General features: G+C 46.1%; 2 protein-coding genes across 13 annotated transcripts in view; one reads left to right on the forward strand and one right to left on the reverse strand.

Moving 5' to 3' along the window:
* Positions 1–298: 298 nt before the first annotated feature.
* LOC310769073 (uncharacterized protein) lies at positions 299–11,138 on the forward strand. Of its 3 annotated transcripts, none has more exons than XM_083628158.1 (5): positions 299–554; positions 724–828; positions 1,968–2,071; positions 2,386–2,446; positions 10,987–11,138. In XM_083628158.1, the coding sequence occupies exons 1-5, from the start codon at positions 375–377 to the stop codon at positions 10,993–10,995; spliced, it is 459 nt and encodes a 152-aa protein (XP_083484284.1). In that variant the 5' UTR covers positions 299–374; the 3' UTR covers positions 10,996–11,138. The 3 variants fall into 3 exon arrangements, with proteins under 3 accessions (XP_083484284.1, XP_083484283.1, XP_083484282.1); XM_083628157.1 differs by having other exon boundaries at positions 1,968–2,039; XM_083628156.1 differs by lacking the exon at positions 10,987–11,138 and having other exon boundaries at positions 2,386–3,186.
* The window catches only part of PHACTR4 (phosphatase and actin regulator 4), an 83,941-nt gene continuing 69,195 nt past the window's right edge, over positions 4,082–18,827 (reverse strand). For all 10 annotated transcript variants that reach the window (XM_083627141.1, XM_083627146.1, XM_083627142.1 and 7 more), the window contains 8 exons: positions 14,627–15,197; positions 12,728–12,945; positions 11,789–11,948; positions 11,147–11,202; positions 9,822–9,883; positions 8,720–8,857; positions 7,002–7,078; positions 4,082–6,522 (listed from right to left, as the gene is read on the reverse strand). In XM_083627141.1, coding sequence (XP_083483267.1) covers positions 6,507–6,522; positions 7,002–7,078; positions 8,720–8,857; positions 9,822–9,883; positions 11,147–11,202; positions 11,789–11,948; positions 12,728–12,945; positions 14,627–15,197 — 1,298 coding nt within the window. In that variant the 3' untranslated portion in view covers positions 4,082–6,506. The remainder of the gene's footprint in view (positions 6,523–7,001; positions 7,079–8,719; positions 8,858–9,821; positions 9,884–11,146; positions 11,203–11,788; positions 11,949–12,727; positions 12,946–14,626; positions 15,198–18,827) is intronic.

Genomic DNA, 18,827 nt, shown 5'->3' on the forward strand with positions numbered 1-18,827 from the left:
CGAGTGGGAGATACCCAAAGATAATGCCATTCTCCCATGCTAGCATGTGGATTTGGTTCCCTCTGGTGCCCAAAGACAGGAAATGCTGGTCTTTGCCAGCCTGCTCACATTCCCTCCCCTTTTTGATCAGTCCATCTTGTGCTCAGAAGAGAACCGTGGTATGTCCCCCACCCCCCAATTCGTCTCCTCAGGCTTGTCTCAGTTTCCCTTTGTGGATAGTCTGGACTAAGCCAGCATCTGACTGTGTTATTGTATAAGTTTCTCATTTTGGTTTTTATCCTAGCTTCAGCACGGGGCTCCTCTAGACACAAGTGGAAAGGGGGCATGGATTTAACGTTTTCACCTTTGGAAGTGAGAAGGGACAATTTGTGGTCATGGTTCCTCTTGTTTCCTGCTTTCAGGATGAACACCTGGTTCGCGCAGCGGCAGTTAGACACCTGGGGCTGCTGCGGGGCAGGGCTGGGCAGCGGTGGTGTCCCTGCTTGCCGGAGGAAGGCATTGCGGAAGTGGTGAATGTGATCATTCGCCTGGAGGACACAGAAGAGGTGGCAGAGGTGAGGGCCTGCATGGATTGTTCTCTGGAACCTCATGGACATGTCCACTTTTGAGGCCACTAACCTCTCCAGCTTCCTCCCCTTCTCTTGACTCCCTCCCTCTCCCTATCTATGACTTGGGGCTTCATTCTTTTGGGATTATCACCCCGCTTCTCTTCTTGCATTGCAGGCAGCAAAGGCTGTTCTGAAGCTGCTGGTCCCCAAAGTCATCTGGTGGACAGAACCAAATATGTTCCACCTGCACCATGTGCTGCATAAGGCAGCTAAATATTTGGTAAGGTCACCTTCATTCTTGGGATGCTTCTAACTGCTTTGTGAGCTGGTGTAAAGAGACCAGGGCAGCTTTGTGTAGGGTTGTCCCGTTTTATCTTTCCAACTGCCCAGTCAGATTGGTAATGGGAGCAGCTGTGCCAGGAGCCTCTAGAGAAGCTCCTAGCCATGTGGCGAATTGGGCCCAAGTCTCCCTCATCCAGCTCCAGTGCTCTTAGTCTGTGCGTTAAATCACATGGGATGTCTTTGGCATTTAAGGTGGGTATAGGATATTCCGGAATTAAGGTTGCCGGAAGAAATATCAACAACCTCAGATATGCAGATGACACAACATTGATGGCAGAAAGTGAGGAGGAATTAAAGAACCTTTTAATGAGGGTGAAAAAGGAGAGCACAAAATATGGTCTGAAGCTCAACATCGAAAAAAAATGAAGATCATGGCAACTGGGCCCATCACCTCCTGGCAAATAGAAGGGAAAGAAATGGAGGCAGTGAGAGATTTTACTTTCTTGGGCTCCATGATCACTACAGATGGTGACAGCAGTCACAAAGTTAAAAGACACCTGCTTCTTGAGAGAAAAGCAATGACAAACCTAGACAGTGTCTTAAAAAGCAGAGACATCACCTTGCCAACAAAGGTCCGTATAGTTAAAGCCATGGTTTTCCCAGTAGTGATGTATGGAAATGAGAGCTGGACCATCAAGAAGGCTGATCGCCGAAGAATTGATGCTTTTGAATTATGACGTTGGAGGAGACTCTTGAGAGTCCCATGGACTGCAAGAAGATCAAACCTATCCATTCTTAAGGAAATCAGCCCTGAGTGCTCACTGGAAGGACAGATCGTGAAGCTGAGGCTCCAGTACTTTGGCCACCTCATGAGAAGAGAAGACTCCCTGGAAAAGGCCCTGATGTTGGGAAAGATGGAGGGCACAAGAAGGGGACGACAGAGGACGAGATGGTTGGACAGTGTTTTCGAAGCTACCAGAATGAGTCTGACCAAACTGCGGGAGGCAGTGGAAGACAGGAGTGCCTGGCGTGCTCTGGTCCATGTGGTCAATAAGAGTCGGAAACGACTAAACAGCAACAATAGCATATTCTCCTATGTGCACAAACCTGCCATTTCTCCATTTTCTTTTCTGATAGATCAAGACGTACAGCAAGGACGTCGTCCGGGGTGCTGCCATGAGCTTATTGCAGCCTGCTGCCAACAAACAGGTATGTGTCCCGAGTGGCAGCACTGCTTGTTGGTAAGTAAAGCAACATCCCTCCCTGGTAGGGATGGATGGACTCAGCTCTTGAATGATGGAAATTACAAGCCAGGCATGTGACTAGGCAGGGGCCCAGGCACCTCCTGAATCTTTTTTCTGAGTGCCCCATGGAGTGTCTCAAGATGGGTAATGAATTTCAGGAAATTGGATTGGTATGCAGTGCCACTATGAATTCCTGCCCAGCACATCATGGCCCTTGTAAGCCACTCCTGAACCTGTTCTCCTCCCCACCCTCCCTTTGATTCCATTGGCCTTTCAGAGTGTGACCTCGCTTTTCCCCACTGTCCCTCTAGGACACCTGGCTCACAGCACAGCCATGTTCATTATGGAAGAGGATGTCTTCCTACTGTTCCTGTAAGTGAGGAGAAAATGCTTCTGCTGAGAAGGGTGTTAAGTGAAGAGAGATTAATAATATTTGAAATGATCTGAAAAGGACTTCACTGCCCTCAAACATCCCCCTATTGAATGGAATGAGTTTGGGGTGGGCTGGGGTGGATTACCAAATGTTGTACAGTTGAAGTGAAAAGGGACAAGAATTGTCCCTTCTCCAAAACGGAAACAACCACTGCTTGTGGACACTTGCGATGGATGAACCTATCCATTTCCATTTCTTGGTTTTGCAATGTTATTTATGATGTAATGCTCTTTGCTTTTAAAACTGAATTGAATTAAAACTCACCCAATGTTTCACTGCAGAAGGAATGGCACACATGGGAAAAAGCAAACCCAGACAACAAATGTCAAATAGTATTTCTTAGAACGGCCAGCTGGCAAGGAAACAGTTCAGAGCTAGGAGGTGCCTGGAGGAGCTGGTCCTGGAGCAGAGCGGATGGAATGAGCCCTGCTTCCTATCTCTCCCATTCAGGCAGCTTGATGGAATTACCAGGGAATAAGTTCCATTGAACTCAGTGCAATTAGTTCTGGGCAGACATGCAGAATACTGCACAGTTAAATAGCTATTCAGTGTTTAAAATGCAGCTTGTGGCCTTCCCTTTGCATACTATCCAGCTCCCCAAACTCAACACTTTGAAAATTTAGCACAATTCCACTTTGTTTGAAGCTCCAGGCACCCTCAGCTGCCCTTTCAAGGGATCCAGGATGCCCTTCAAGAGGAGGCCAAACACTCTGCCATCTTTAGTATTTCAGAAGATGCAGACCTCCTGTTCCTTTGAACTTACTAAATTATCTAACTTTTTATAGTGACAGTCCTTGCAGAACAGTTCAAGGCTGCCCTCTAGTGGATAGAAATTTTCTAGAGTGGACATGTTTTGGCCTGATTTTTGAAAGAACCGTGCACACCAGGGATGGGGAACCCTTTTCTGCCTGAGGGCTGCCTTCCAGGGGACAGGTGACAATGGCAGGCAGAGTGGGCCGGATGCAGTTTTTTTGTATGGCACAGGGGTTTCTGCACATATAAACTCACCCAGTGCTTTCTTTCGGGGGGGGGGGCGCAGGCCTCATTGATGGGCAGTATTTCAATATGAGTAGGAAAATGAGAGTACCCCTAAACATTTTTTTAAGAAAAAAAGCACTGAACTCACCTATATCTCCCTTTAAAAAATAATAATTCTAAGACCGTTCAGGACAAGCAATTGCAGAGGAAATGAATGCATTGCACTGAGTAGATTTGATATAATAATCTCCACATTTCCATCTGTAAGATGGGGGTGGGGGGAGTATGTAGCTGCACTTTTTAGTTGATAGTTTTTACCTCTACAGGGAGTGTAGAGGTAGCAAACCTCTTCTTCGTTGGAAATTTAAAAACCTCTCCTTCCTTGGAGGTTTTTAAGCAGAGGTTGGATGGTTGTCTGTCATGGATGCTTTAGCTGAGATTCCTGCATTCCAGGGGGTTAGACTAGATGACCCTCGGGGTGCCTTCCAACTCTACAATTCTATGATACTATGACACCCTAAATCACTCTCTGTATCTGGGAAGTGACTACACAAGAGGTCGGCGATGCAACTGAGAGGGAGAAGAGAAGAGAAAGCTTTTTCTTTTCTAAAAAAAATTTATTCCATAAAATCTTATTGAAAGGAAGACAGCTATACAATGCAATGATCTGCTCTACAGAAATATATTTTACACACTTTGAAAAAGCAGTTCTGGCATAGAGCGCTTCAGCACTCCCCTGATGTCTACAATAGCTTCTCTCCTTGCACTCTTCCTGAAGAAACGCTATTCAAGTAGCAGTAGGAATCCTGTGGGCTCTCCCAGATGCTGGTCTCCAACTCCCATAATCTCCAGCGTTTGGTCATGCTGACTGGGTCCCCTAGGAGTCCAACAAATCTGGAAGACCACAGATTGCCCATCCTCTGCCTTAAAGGCAACAAAGCCAAACTCCACCCCCCTCACCCCATGCAAAATATTCTCACCAAGTCAGTGCTCAAGAAAACAAAAGGATTTGGGGTGTGGTTTGGGGGAGGGGGAGAAAGAGAGAACAAAAAAGGTCAGCTGAGGGGTAGGGGGTAAGGGGTAGAATGAAACCCTTGAGGTACAAAAGCAGAGTTTGAGATCTTTGTATCCCTGGTCTGCCCAGAAAGGTGACTAGGACATATTGGAATGGGATTATTGATGCTTCAACACAGGGGTGGAGAACTCCCACCAGCATGGCCAATGGCCATAGATGATGGCAGTTATAGCCCAAGATTACCTGGAGGCACCCACTTACCTGTCTACTGCTGCCTTTAACAGTTGTATAGCAAAGAGTGTTCCAGGCTTTTGTCCTTTGCTCATGAAAAGGTATTCTGCTGGATTCAGATAAAGTGGGTGGTGCAGTCCCCACTGAAATCAATGGTTTTTTTAAGTCTTGACAATCTTATTCCTATGGATTTCAGTGGGTTCTAAATTCATTTAATCTGGATCCAGTGTCTCCTGACACTCCTTATCTTATGTGATTGTTGCAAGCTATAGCAGCCCTTCTTCTATTACCAGAAGGTTTGGCAACTGGGTAGGCTTCAGCAGTATGTAATGGCCTCTTCTCAAGGCGAGGAAACATAGAATGGCATGGGACACAGCCTTTAGCCATCTGTGCGCTGCCTACCCACTGGTGCAGCATCATGTTCTGCAAGGGTAGCTTGTGCAACCAAATCAGTTGTCAAACATGGAGCCACCTACATCCGTCTTCCCCAAACAGAGGCTTGCCAAGTGATGTTGAACTACAACTCCCAGCAGCCTCAGCTGGTGTGGTCAACGGTTGTGGGCCAACAACATCTGGAAGGCCTGAAGCTGGGGGAAGCTGACCTACGTTAACACACATCCAAATCCCTCCCAGGCTCTCACACAAAAGGGTGGCCAACCCTGCAACCCAGTAGTTGCTTGCAAAATCATCCAGAAACATTCCACGAGAGATCAAGGGATGCTGTATTTGCTAACGTTTATAAATACGAAAAGGTCAATTTCAAGCCTTTCTCAAGCACATGACATTTGGAACTTCCAATACATTTTGCTACTTGACTAAGAAAAGGCAAGTTCCACTCTAATTTCAGAAAGTTTTTAAAAAGAAAAGGAAGAAGTCATGATTTTTTTAAATATACAATATATTCCATGGCATCTGCTTCCTGAAGGCAACTTGTTTTAGGCTTTGCAGTTCCTGTTATATAGGACTAAATATGCACCAGAAAAAAGAGGTCTCAACGTTACAAGTTTTTTGTTGTCCATCTTAAAAAAATTGTCTAAAAACAGCCCCACTCTCTCAAAATGCAGCATATGCCATTTAAGAACTATACAATTTTTCTGCAGGATGATTTAAAATTGGTCAGTAGTGATTCTGCATATTAAGTACATCCAAAAGACATAAGCAAAAAAACAAAACAAAAACAAAATCTCCCATAATGTGTCAGTTTCCTGCTAGGACAGTATTTTAAAGTTTCCTTTGTACAGAACACATGCACGCACAAGCACGCACACACTCTCAATCTCTCTCACCCACATGCACAGGCACACATTCTTGCTTCCTGTTCACTACCTACAAAGTCTGCTCCAATACTATCTCTTCCTTTGAAAAAGCCTATGAAACAGATCAGAACATACTATTTACAGCAGAACAGGAGGGGGGGTATTATCCATTCAAACGCTGGAGCTATCCACGTCTGACGTGAGTCAGGGCACCCAGCTACAAGCAGGGGGTATTGCTGATTCATCTGAGGTATAGTGTTTCTCCCCCCGCCGTTGTGATTTGATGGCACTTGACAGAAACTCCTTCCAATGAAATGCAACTTTTGGACAAGGCTCTCCCCACCCCTCTTTTGTTTCCCTGAAGAAGGTCATTTCCTGGATACGATCTGAAGGCAAATCTTAGACAAGCCTCAAAGGTTCCTCTTCAGCTCAGGAGAGGGCAACCAGCAAATGCCTCAAGTCATCAGCAACCTTCTCTGGCACATCTATCAGTGTTGGGGAGCGAGTTTTATAAAAGATTCATGGCCGATGAAACCTGCAAGAGAATCACATTGTGCTTGTGAGAATGGCAATGGGCTTGGACGCCTTCCCCCCCCCCACTTTGGGTCTTGCATGCCGCATCCAGGTCATGCCCTCAGCACATGAGACCCACAACTGTCAAGCTCTCACTGCTAGATGGTGCTGGCCAACCATCAAATATTATCAGCAAATGTCTGCTGTGTTGATGTCTCCTTTGCCCCTCACCCAGAGCACACCCACTGCCTTCTTGGCTCCAGCCTGCCACACAACGTTCACCAAACGTGGGTTTAGCAGGGGCAGGTCCAAAACTCACTAAAGAATCCATGCGGGCAAGTTTCTGCCCTCTCTCCACCCCCAGACATCACACACTAGAGAGGCGATGAGATGCTGGTTCAAACCTGACCATGGCAAGGAAGGCTAGTGGGAATGCCAGGAGCCACTACAGTCCTACGAAAGAAGCATGGGAAGGAAAGTGGGCACCTCCCTCTTACACACCGTGTGAACTGCTTGCTCTCTTCGTGGACTTCCATTTCAGAGCTCTTGAACTCGTTCAGCTCCTTCCGGATGGCAGCCTAAATGGGGAGAAGGAGCCCTGTCAGTTCAGATCTGAGCACTTCCAGCCCTGGCAGGTGCTATCCAATCAGCAGGGTGCCCCAGCTTTGTATGTCTGCCTTATGTCTATTTCATCCTATCAGAAGCAACCCAGCTTAGCCATTGTGCTGCACTTCCTCTTTGGATGTTCTGACCAGTAGCCAGGATCAAAGCACGAAAGGAAAGAATCTGTCAGGAGACCAGAAGGGCCCTGGGTGGGGAGGTGGGGAAACAGCTGGCAGGAAACACTGGGTTTCTGGCAGCTTCATTACTTATGGGGGTTTCAGTATGGTTTATTTACTTACTTATTATTTTGGTTATGTAAGAATGCTTCCCCTGCTTTTCTAATGCATAAGCATCACTTAAGGCGGCTTCCAACAAACAGAACATTTCATATCACATTCCAGTATCAAGACAAAACACCCTGCGATGTAGTGTATAACACAGACAAGGAAGTGCAGATAGAACAATCACTTCCAACAGAACATTGTTGCACAGTTTTCATGCAGCCACCAAGAAGGCACTCACTCTTGCCCAGCAAACAAGCCCCCTATCAAAGAGCCTCTACAACAGATGCAAACACATGGACCTATAAAATAGGTGGCGCTTCTTTGTGTAGGTGTATCAGACTTATTTATAACAAGCTCTATCAGACTATAATCAGTGCTTTTGTGGTCATCATGGCATTTGGTTCTCCCTTTGCAATAAAGCACAGGAAACCTCACTATGCCGGGGCGGGTGAACGGATGGTGCTGCAAGAGGCATGAGACACAGCCGGAAATGGAGGCAGCAAGGAGGATGTTCCTCACTGCCCAGAGGATGAGGAACAGAACAAACCCCTTGAAAGTTTGCACATACGCAAGGCTCAACTTATAAGATGATGAAGAACATGGTGTTGAAATATGGCACTCTCCCATGTGTATGGCACTTTTGCAGAGCACAAGAGAGCAGGAGGTTCCTTGAGAAGTTTAAAATCTAGTATCTTATATAGGCGAGCAAATAGAGAACTGCAAATAGACACAGGCAGGGGTGGAACGTGTATTTACTTCAGATGCACATACCTGAATCTAATTCAACATCCTGCTTTCATAGTGGCTGACCAGATGCCTATGGGAAGCCCGTAAGCAGGATCTGAACTCAACTGTACTCTCCCCTCTTGCGGTTTTCAGCATCTGGCATTCAGAAGCCTACTGCCTCTTACTGTGGAGCTTTGATGGGAAGTAGGGATGAGGAACCTGTGTCTCTCCAGATGTTCTTGGACTACAATCCCATCATCCCTGATCACCAGCCACACTGTCTTGGTCTGATGGGGGCTGGAGTGCAACAACATCTGGAGGTCCAAAGGTTCACCGGAACAGGAAGGCAGAGCAGAAGGCACACAGCCACAAAACAAACGGGGGTTTCATTACTGCAGGGACGAAAGACTTTGCAGAAAAGGTGGATTTTGAAGGAAATGACAGGTGATGTCATACGAGTATTCTGAAAGGCAGCCCCAGTCCGTAAGGTGCAGATGAAGTTGTTTGAGAAGACAGGAGGCCTTGGACATCTGAGGGTGGCAGAGATGCATTGGGACAGGAGTGTGGAGAGACAGGCTGGGCAGAGAGAGCATTTGCCTTTCTCACCTTGTCAGCAGGGGTTAATTTGGTCCATGGCTTGTCTGCTCGCCTGTCGTAGTCCTGGGCATCTGTTACCTCCACATATTCATTAAACCTCAGGATCTTCCTTGCCTGCAGTTCAGCCACAGTAGGCCTTTGACTAAGCTAAAAGGCAGAGAGAGAGAGAGAGAGAGAGAGAGAGAGAGAGAGAGAGAGAAATTGTGACTTGCAAGTGAAATCCGGTGGGCCTGCTTCACAAATCTAGAGTGGATCCTGGCAGAAGTGTTGCACCAATCCAGTGTCACAAGTCCTAGCGTGGCAGCACTGCATATCCAGGTAGTTGCTCCAGTCCAGTGACTTGAAACAGTGTGGGTTGCCTTGGTGCATCTGTCTGGTGCAAAGCCTCCGAATAATCAGATATGGAAAGAGGGAGTGTGGTGTATGGACAGGGTGGGTGAGTGGTTTTGTGAAGAGAAAACTCACTTAAGTCAACAAAACCAAAGATGCCTCTTGCCTTGGTGCAACCTTGCAAAATAAGGATTAACCCAAAACCCATGAGGAGCAAATGTCACCTCCCAGGCATAATCCTGGTGGGCTGACTGGCTTCCACTTGTGCAGCTGGTGCAGAAGGAAATGTGAACAAAGTCATTTGTTAGGGCAACTCAGTATGGTTGGGGGTTTTCCCTAATTGGAGACCTGGATTAATTACATCTGGGGCATGGCTCTCTCCGATCACTTTATGCAGAGAAGGAGAGCTATTGGGGAGTCTCAAAAAGGGGTAGGTTTGAGATGGTCTGCTTTCTGCTTCAGAAATATGAGGCAGCCTACTCTGTAGACTCTCAGGCTCCACTGTGCAGAGGCCAAGTGGGAGTTCATGGAAAGTGGGGTAATGCGTGAGGTGCAGGATCCATGCCACAAGTTGACTCTTCACATGCAGGAGAGCAGTGTTTACAATATTACATTGGTGGATACTTTCCCCCGCTTCTGCGCTGTGCTTTGTATATGTTTGTAAATGAAATAACTTTGTGCAGTTTTCTTTGTTGTTTGTAATGTTTAATGAAACTTTTTTACTTAAAAAAATATTAATAAAGCAGTACAGAATTCCCAGCAGCTCATGATGCTCCAATACCTTTCTGGTGAGCCTGCGCTTTATTTCCCTTTTTTCAGCTTGCCGGTCAGCCTCATTTTTTTCTGTGAAAGAGAAAAATGATTGATGATGTCTGAAACTTCTCTTTCCTTCCAACATAGTTTAGCATTAACAAATAAAATGTTGCAATTATTGCTCTATGAATGGTACACACCTGTCAATCAAGTGCTTCTACAGATTTGGTCTCCTGCATGAAGGAGGTGTTAGGAACTTGGTGTGTATGTGTGTATTTGACATTATATAAAGGTAATATGGGTGCCCATCCACACCCAGCAAGATTCCTTATGACCCTCCATGCAAAAGTCCGTTCCCTTGGAAACAATTCGATCCACTGATTTTACTTTATACCACTCATTCCCGGCATGAAACAGTTTATTAAATGACTCTGGATAAATCCAAGCAGAGGAAACCAACTAGATTTATGACCTGACAATCCCTCACTAGAATTGCGGAAGAAGAATAGCATTTATTGCCTTAGTCCACAGAACATAGCAGCATGACATTACTGAAATGTTTCTTCTGCACAGGACCTGTCCCTGAAGACAGTTTAGAAACTTCAACTGGTGCAAAACACGGCAGTTTGATTTCCTGCTTGGCCCCACCCCACCCCCCAGGAATCATGTTATTCCCACATCGCTGACAATCTAAATTGGCTGCCAATGTATTCCTGGGTCCAGTTTATGGAGAGTTTGGAGTTTGTTTTACATTTAAAATCCTATGACTTGGGCTCCGCCTTCTCCACATGTCCTCCTCCTTAGGTTATCTGGGGAAGACTCACTCGTGTGTGGCATCCCTCTTAGCTCAGGTTGGAAGGCCTTAGCAGGTAGGGCTTTTTCCATGGGGCTAGAGCCACGGCTGTGGATCTCTCAGCTCAGAACATGAATTTAAAAACAGATACAGCTAAAAAAAACCACCCACCCACCAGTTATAAATATTTTTTTTAAAGCAGGCCGCCATATTAAAACAGCATGGCATATTAAAACAGCACTCTTCCTCCTCTTCCTACAACAAAAGGCGGTTCTACCACCTGCAGTTGCCAAGCGGGAAGAGCTTGCCCTGTGTGCTATTCATTAATTGCAATCCAGATCACCTACTGCAGCATATGGTCTGCTGGAAATTCAGATGAAACTTTCCATGCAAATCACAGGTACGGTAGCAAGAATGCTGCACGGCAGGAATAGCAAGCAACGCTGCAGCAGCACAGTGTTTGGGACAGCAGCCAAGGGACAATGCCTCGGAGCCAGAGTGCTATAGAAATGATCTGAAGACTCCTTAGAAAACAAACACATGGAGAAGCTTCTACTTACGTTGAAGTATATTCCTTTGCTCCAATTCCTCTGCTGTTGGTCTCTGACTTAATCGCCTAATTTAAGAGTAAGCAGGGGCAGAAAGGCAAATCACAATTGCATCCTTTTAGGACAAAAGCACAAAAGAAGACTCTGACACCGACTACAAGAAAACCTGTGGCTTTCCCCATCTTTCTTCGCACTAAGGTAGTCTGCACGTAACCATGGTTTAGCACTATGTGGAGGAGCCCCAATGAGCCAGAGTAAAGTGTCAGGCTCACACACGCTGCTCTTTTCCTGTACAGCTCTAGAACAGCAAAGATAGTTATATTTTATTCCTGTTTTACTGTATTTTGTATTTCATTGCCTTGTATTTGCATTACTGCGGTTAGTGACTTTTGAGTACCATTCAGTGGAAAAGCAGGATATAAAACGCAAGAAATAAATGCATACTTAAACAGCAGCATGTCCGAATGGCTTTGATTTCAGGAAGCACAGAAGGTGTCCTCCTGCTTCCAGTGATGTGCAAGATCTGCCTAGGACCGCAGCTGGATGGGTGGCTGTGTTTAGTACAAATTCAGAGAGGAAAACGGCACCTACCTGGGACATTTCCCACACAATCCCTAACTGGGCCCTATTGCACACTTCCTTCTGCCTTCCTACCTGATCAGTGTCGTCCCAATCTGCTGGCGGATTTCCTGCCACTCTTCCTTGCTCTTCCGAGGAAATGTGGTGTTCTCTTCTGGCAGCTCCTGCCTGGGAGCCATGTTGCCCAGTTTCATGGCTAGGGTATCTTTCCTCTTGACTTTGTTGGCTAGTGCAGCTTTGGAAAGAGAGAAAGAAAAGGAGATCTTGTCACAAAACAGAGTGGCTGACCCCCAGCCAGCTGTACCCTCACTTTCAGATCGCATTACCATTTTGCTGACAGTTGCAGCATGGATAAGTCACAAAGTGGGAGGAATGTGCCACTGCAGCAAAGGAGCACCTGTCTGCTAATGCAAAGCATGTACAGATATAGGCCTTTTTGATCTTGCACCTCAGGGCCAAAGTAAATGTGACATAACATTTATGTGTGTTGCTTAAACACACACACACACACTGCATTAGCTGCAGGGAGAGGCCCTGATCATTAATGGGGTCACAGCAAGTGTGGGGAAGGAGAGGTGCGCTGTTTATTCTAGGTCTTGAAGAGGCTTCCAAAGAAATATATACAGGACTTAAAACATGAATTAAACCTCAAAAACACTTAACCCCCCTGGATATTTTTTTTAATAGCAGATTTTTTTTAAATAGCAGAGCAGCATTTGTAGATAGAACAGGTGTCTGAAACTCAGCAAGGGCAGTGGCCTGTCTGACTTCTAGTGGGAGGGAGTTCCACAGAGTTGGGCCCACAGCACCTCTCCTGCTGTGGATGTGAGGTAAACATCCCCCTTGAAGTTAGTGTTGGCACTGAAGAAGAGGAAAAACACATGACATCAAAGAGGGGCTTCCCTGCCCCCAAGGCAAACAGCACCTGTCCTAAAGAAGGGAAAGGGTTAAATTCTCCCCTGCATTTTAGTAGCCCTCTCTGGAGTTAGTTCTGCCCAAAAGTGAGAGCCTTACTGTTATGGCTGTCATCATCTTCATCCTCTTCCTCCTCCTCCTTGTACAGAATAGGTCCCTCGGAGTCTGAGTCGCTTGGACCCTCCTCTTCATCCTGTACTGTCTGGAGGCTGAGCCTGGGAATGACCGTAACAGTGGGAGACTCTCCAATGTAAACATGGGAATTGGAATGATGCACATCCTCTTGGACACCTTCCTCCTCTTCATCATCGTCTGGACTAACAGAAAGGCACACAATTGTGATTTTTAAAACAAAACACTTCAGGTCAGCCTTCTACAAGCGTGCAATTGCATGCATCAAGGTTTTATTTTCTTCCCTTGGCCTTGATTCAGTAGAAACTTATGGTTACACTTCGGGACTCCTTTCTGACCTCAATACCTGAAGAGCAATTAACCGCCAGTGGCTTCTCCCAACCTGGTGCCCTCCAGATGTTTGGGACTGCAATTGTCATCGGCACCAGCATGACCAAGGCTCAGGGCTGATGGAGGGAGGAGGGACAGCAAGCTGCCCACAGCTCTGGCAACCATTTCCCGCTGCAATGACTAGTCAATGTGTATTACACAGAACATGCTTTACAGATTTCACACTGCCTGCCAAGCTCTATTTTCAGGGCTCAGAGTGCTAGATATTAAAATCATGCCCCACTTGTGAACACCTTAATAAGCTGTTATAATTATACAGTGGTACCTCGGGTTACATACGCTTCAGGTTACAGACTCCGCTAACTCAGAAATAGTACCTCGGGTTAAGAACTTTGCTTCAGGATGAGAACAGAAATCGCGTGGCGGCGGCGCGGCAGCAGCAGGAGGCCCCATTAGCTAAAGTGGTGCTTCAGGTTAAGAACAGTTTCAGGTTAAGAATGGACCTCCGGAACGAATTAAGTACTTAACCCAAGGTACCACTGTAATTAATTAATTAATTTTGTATAGCGCTTTTCATCCATAGATCCCAGGGCGGTTCACAACATAAAATTACAATATAAAAACCACAAAATGCATAATAAAAATGAGAACAGCAACCAATAATCCCCCTCCGACAACACTTTTAAAAGGGAATGGGATGTCAATCAGCCCAAGGCCTGGTTGAAGAGGCAGAAGTTATCCTTCATCCCACGTAAAACAAACATCCAGAAGCTGCTTAAGACTGAACAGCCCAAGATAGACTATACCTAGGCAAGTTAATACAATCGTACCTTGGTTCTCGAATGCCTTGGTACTCGTACATTTTGGCTCCCGAACGCCGCAAACCTGGAAGCAAGTGTTCTGGTTTGTGAATGTTTTTTGGAAGCCGAACGTCCGACACGGCTTTCGCTTGAGTGCAGGAAGCTCCTGCAGCCAGCTGGAAGCTGCGCCTTGGTTTTCAAATGGTTTCGGGAGTCGAAAGGACTCCCAGAACGGATTAAGTTTGAGAACCAAGGTACCACTGTAATAATAAAATAATAATAATACCAAGTTGAGCATTAAGGATTTTGGTGCCCATGCATCACAAAGTTCTTTGTGTGCCTCCCCATTTGTGGTATGTCCTCCCCATGGAAGTTCTGCTGGCACCTTTTGGCACCAGGCAAAAACCTTCCTTTTCAACCAGGCCTTTTGCTGATTAATATTCTATAGCCTTTTAAACGTGCTTGGGAGAGGGGAGTGGGGTTATTGTTTTATTGTTTCTGTTTTAACTATTTATTTGTGCTTTTAACTTGCATTTTTATCTTGGGAACTGCCCTAAGATTTTTCGATGAAGGGCGGTATATAAATCTAATAAATAAAAATAAGTAAATAAGAGTTCAGAAATAGCCTAGTTCAATAAAGTGTTGGGCATGCAGCAGCTGAGAGACTTGGAGTGGGAAATAAAAGGACAAACGGACTGCACAGAGCTCCACACCAGCAATTTCAAGTGGGACTCACACTTTCAGCATCTCAATAGTAACCGGCAGTGACTTCGTTCTGCCCAGGGTCCCGTTGTCGTCATAGGAGCCTTCGTTCTCAAAGAGCAGTGAGTGTGCCCTGTGTGAGCCTTCTGCTGGCGGCGTTGATGGCAGGGGGCTCGTCAGCGCTTGCTGGATGCGGATGTGGAGCGGGAGCGGGGGCAGCCGCGAAGGCATCCGAGGTTCTCCAAAGCCCTGCTCGGCCATCCTCTTGCCTGCATCTAGCACAGAGAGCCCTTCCTGCGGGGTTTCCGCCCGCAGTTCGGAGAGAAGGGGAGGCTCTGCCCCAGGGGTGGAGGAAGGCGAAGGGACATGGGCAGGTTCTGGAGGAATGTGCGAAGGCAGAGGTGGGGAAGGAGAAGGCGGCGGGTGAGGTGGCAGCATGTGTGCCGGTATCGAGGAAGGGTAGGATGACCTTTCATTAGGCGACTTGGGAGCAGCAGCCGATTCAAGGGATGAAGGCAAGTTTAATGGGATGCCTCTCTTGGGAGGCAAAGGCGGAGAAGGCTTAGACAAAGCTGTGCCACTACTGATTGCTTGAGTCAATTCAGCTAGAAGACAAGAGAGGAACACTTGTTAGATATGGTTACAGCAAGCACCCCAGATCACACAAAGGGGACCCAGACCAGGCAAATTCTGGAGAGAGGCAGGACCTTTCCATGCCTTCAGTCCTTACCCCAATGGAAAACAATTTGACAGGTACCTACAGGTCATTGGGTGGTGCTGTGGTCTAAACCACTGAGCCTAGAGCTTGTCAATCGGAAGGTTGGTAGCTCCCGTTGCTCGGTCCCAGCTCCTGCCAACCTAGCAGTTCGAAAGCATGTCAAAGTGCAAGTAGATAAATAGGTACCACTCCGGTGGGAAGGTAAATGGCATTTCTGTGCGCTGCTCTGGTTTCGCTAGAAGCAGCTTAGTCATGCTGGCCACATGACCTGCAAAAACTGTCTGAGAACAAACGTTGGCTCCCTCAGCCAGTAAAGCGAGATGAGCGCCACAACCCCAGAGTCGTTCGCGACTGGACAGGGGTCCTTTACCTTTACTTTTTTACAGGTCATTGGCAGACAAATGGGGCAGAGAGCCAGCAAGGTCGAACGGATAATGAATGGAACTGTAAAGTTTTGTTTTTCCTACTCATCCTTTTATTGATGGCTTTTTCCTCTTTTCTTGCCTCATATATTTAGGTGCTGCTGTTTACACTGTTAATTTACAGAGTGTAGCTGTTAATGTTTCGCTAGCTTAGTTAACCAAGCCATGATTTATTCAATGAGGGTTTCTTAAACTATGGTTTGTTTGATCAACTGAACGCTGCCCAGTGGCTTAATTATGTTTAATGCAAACAAACCACAATCTAAAGTCATGTTTTCATTGTTGACTTGCAAACCTTAAGTCTACTTTAATGATGGCTTGGCACTAGATGCAAAACCACCACCCTTCAGTAACCATGGTTTGTTTGGCCGCATGTGGGGTACCTCTGGCCCTCTGGATGCTGCTGAACTATAACCCCATCATGCCTAGTCACTGGCCATGCCTGCTAGAGCTGATGGGAGATGTAGTTCAGAAACATCCAGAGGGCCAAAGGGTTCCCACATCTGACCCAGATGCTCACTCAACTATAAAGCCACAAGGGGCAGGTGAAGCTGGAAAACAAAAGAAACTTTGGAGATACAGGCTATGGTTTATTTGATCATCTGTGGGGAAGCTCCTGATAAACTTGTGGTTTGTTAAGGAAATCATGGCCTTCCCCAACTTGGTGCTCTCCAGCTGTTTTGGACTACAGCCCCAGCCAAAACAGCTAAGCTGCAATGTGACAGTTTTACTCTTAAAAAGTGGGGTGTAAAGGCATTTAATAAATAATAATAGCCATTAGATTTAGATCTGTGATCAAACCTGTGTTATAATTTTGGGATGTCACTCTCTCAGCCTCAGTTCCTCAACTTACCCCCATCTCAAAAAATTAAGAGAAAGCAACAACCTTGTATAGAAAAATGACAGCTTTAGATCACACTCATACACTGAATACTGGATTTTTACCTATTATTCTACAGCAAGGTAATTTCCAGTCCACAGGCCAATTTTGGCCCACCAAAGGTCCAATATTGGTCCACAATGCTGTTTGCCCCAAACCACATCTGCCCGCCCATCAACTGAAGTCCCTTGTTACATCAGCTGATGGGCAGGATGACGGGATATAATTTGACACTGGATGTGAGAGCAGGGAACAAGATAATGCAGTCAAAGCTGCAGGATTTAATCCCTGCTCATCACTCATTCATAAATATTATCTTAGCCCTTTGTTTTCTGCCTCTCCTGGGGCTTTCTTGATCACATCAAGCTCTATAGCAAAAGCTCAAATTGTGACATGTTCCTCCCTGTGGCAGCCCAAACAGGTTCTAGGGAAGGATAGACTACACCCTACTACTCCCTTACCCTCCCCCTTTTACATATGTATTGACTTAACCAGAAGATTTCATACACACTTGATTCACCAGATCAATATTCTAACATGGATGCCTACATACTTCATATTAACATGGGAAGCTGGGTCACCTCCTTGCTTACTGTGTGTCTGATGGCTCTGGTTTCTGCTTTTAGTAAAGAGTGTTTTCGTTCCCTAGAGTTTCATCCACAAGTGTGCCATGTTTATTTCCAAGGGATGAGGCGAGTCCTCTTTGTATTATCTGAGTCAGTCGTCCCAAACTTCATGCCTTCTAGATGTCGCTAGACTCCTACTCTTTCCGGTCCTGGTCAGCATGACCAATGGGCTGGGGTGTTAGAAGCTGGAGTCTAACAACATCTGGAAGCCTGATCAAAACTATACCTACAGACCAATCCATTTCTGTCTCTGAAGTTCTACTTCCATGCATCCCCCAACATACACACACCCACACCCACACACACACCCAATCCCAGGTGCTATCTGGCCAAGTCCCTTCTCATCGCTTTATATTTATGCTCTTCCCTTCATATAAGATTGAAAGGTAGGGCTCCGCAAGCGATACAGTATAGAATTTCCTGCTATCATTACCTTGTTTGTCAGAAACAAAAGGCACACTACATCTTACAATGTGAGTACATGTGCGTTCAGAGTAGGATTGCGAAATCTACCACACACTCCCACTGCGAATTCTCAGCAGGTGAGCAGGAACAGGTGCAGTCTTGGAAGATCTGTTTACGTTTCACCCCTCCTTCTCCCCACACCCTCAAACCGCAGGTGTTGCATAGCCCTTCCCTATATACTGCCAGGCTGTGAGTGCTACAGACATTCTTTCCGAAAAGCTTATGGCAACCTGCTCATGTTGGTTACATTCCCTTGCCTTTCTTCCTTCATGGGATTCCATTTCTAAACAGCTCAGGTGAGTGGCTTTGTTGATATACCTTTGAACTGTGTTAAGAGACACATTGGGAAATACAGCACTGGCTTGGGCCGCATATTCCCCACCTATCCTTTACAATATATGAAGCGACCACAAAAAAAGCTTTGCTTCAGAGAACTAAGAGTTCTAAAACCTGACCAGCATCTAGAGGGGAGGAACAGCTAGAAATCCCATGAACAGCTGTAGACTTGCGGGATGAACACTACACAAGTACACACACCTACATGAATGCAGTACTGTGCTGAGCTGTGCTGTGTACACGGCACATTTCCGCAGGCTTATGCACTGGATTCTTGTTGTTTGGAATGGGAATGAGTTACCAGGAGCATTGCAGAAAAGGTAGGACAGTTAAGTCTAAGTCACAGAACAGTCCTGCTCATGCTGGCCATGCCAAAAGAACAGCAAACTTCACAGCCAATTAAAGACATATCTTACTCCTGATGTTACCCAGGAGGGTAACCTATTAAAGCACAGAGGCTTGAGAGTTTAGGACTGCCTCGCTGTCTCTTTCTCTCTTACACGCAAACTTCTTTAAGATGGTCTTATATGCTCCACGTTCTAGTGCTGTGTCTTTGGAAAAGTCTCCTAAGATACTTACAACAGAGGTATAAGAAGAAAGGAAAGTGGCATCAGGAGGCCTAGCAAAGCAAGAGAAAGGAATAAGAGACTGTGTAGAGCGTGAATGCAAACCAGATCCATTCAGAAAAATAAAAGATCCAGAGCGTGTGTGCCATGATCCACTCCCAATTGGTAACAAATAGACAAGAGTGAAACAATTATTTCCTGTATCTCAGCATAACCACTTCA

Source organism: Podarcis filfolensis, assembly GCF_964270895.1.
Source record: "Podarcis filfolensis genome assembly, chromosome: 8".
Classification (NCBI taxonomy): domain Eukaryota; kingdom Metazoa; phylum Chordata; class Lepidosauria; order Squamata; family Lacertidae; genus Podarcis; species Podarcis filfolensis.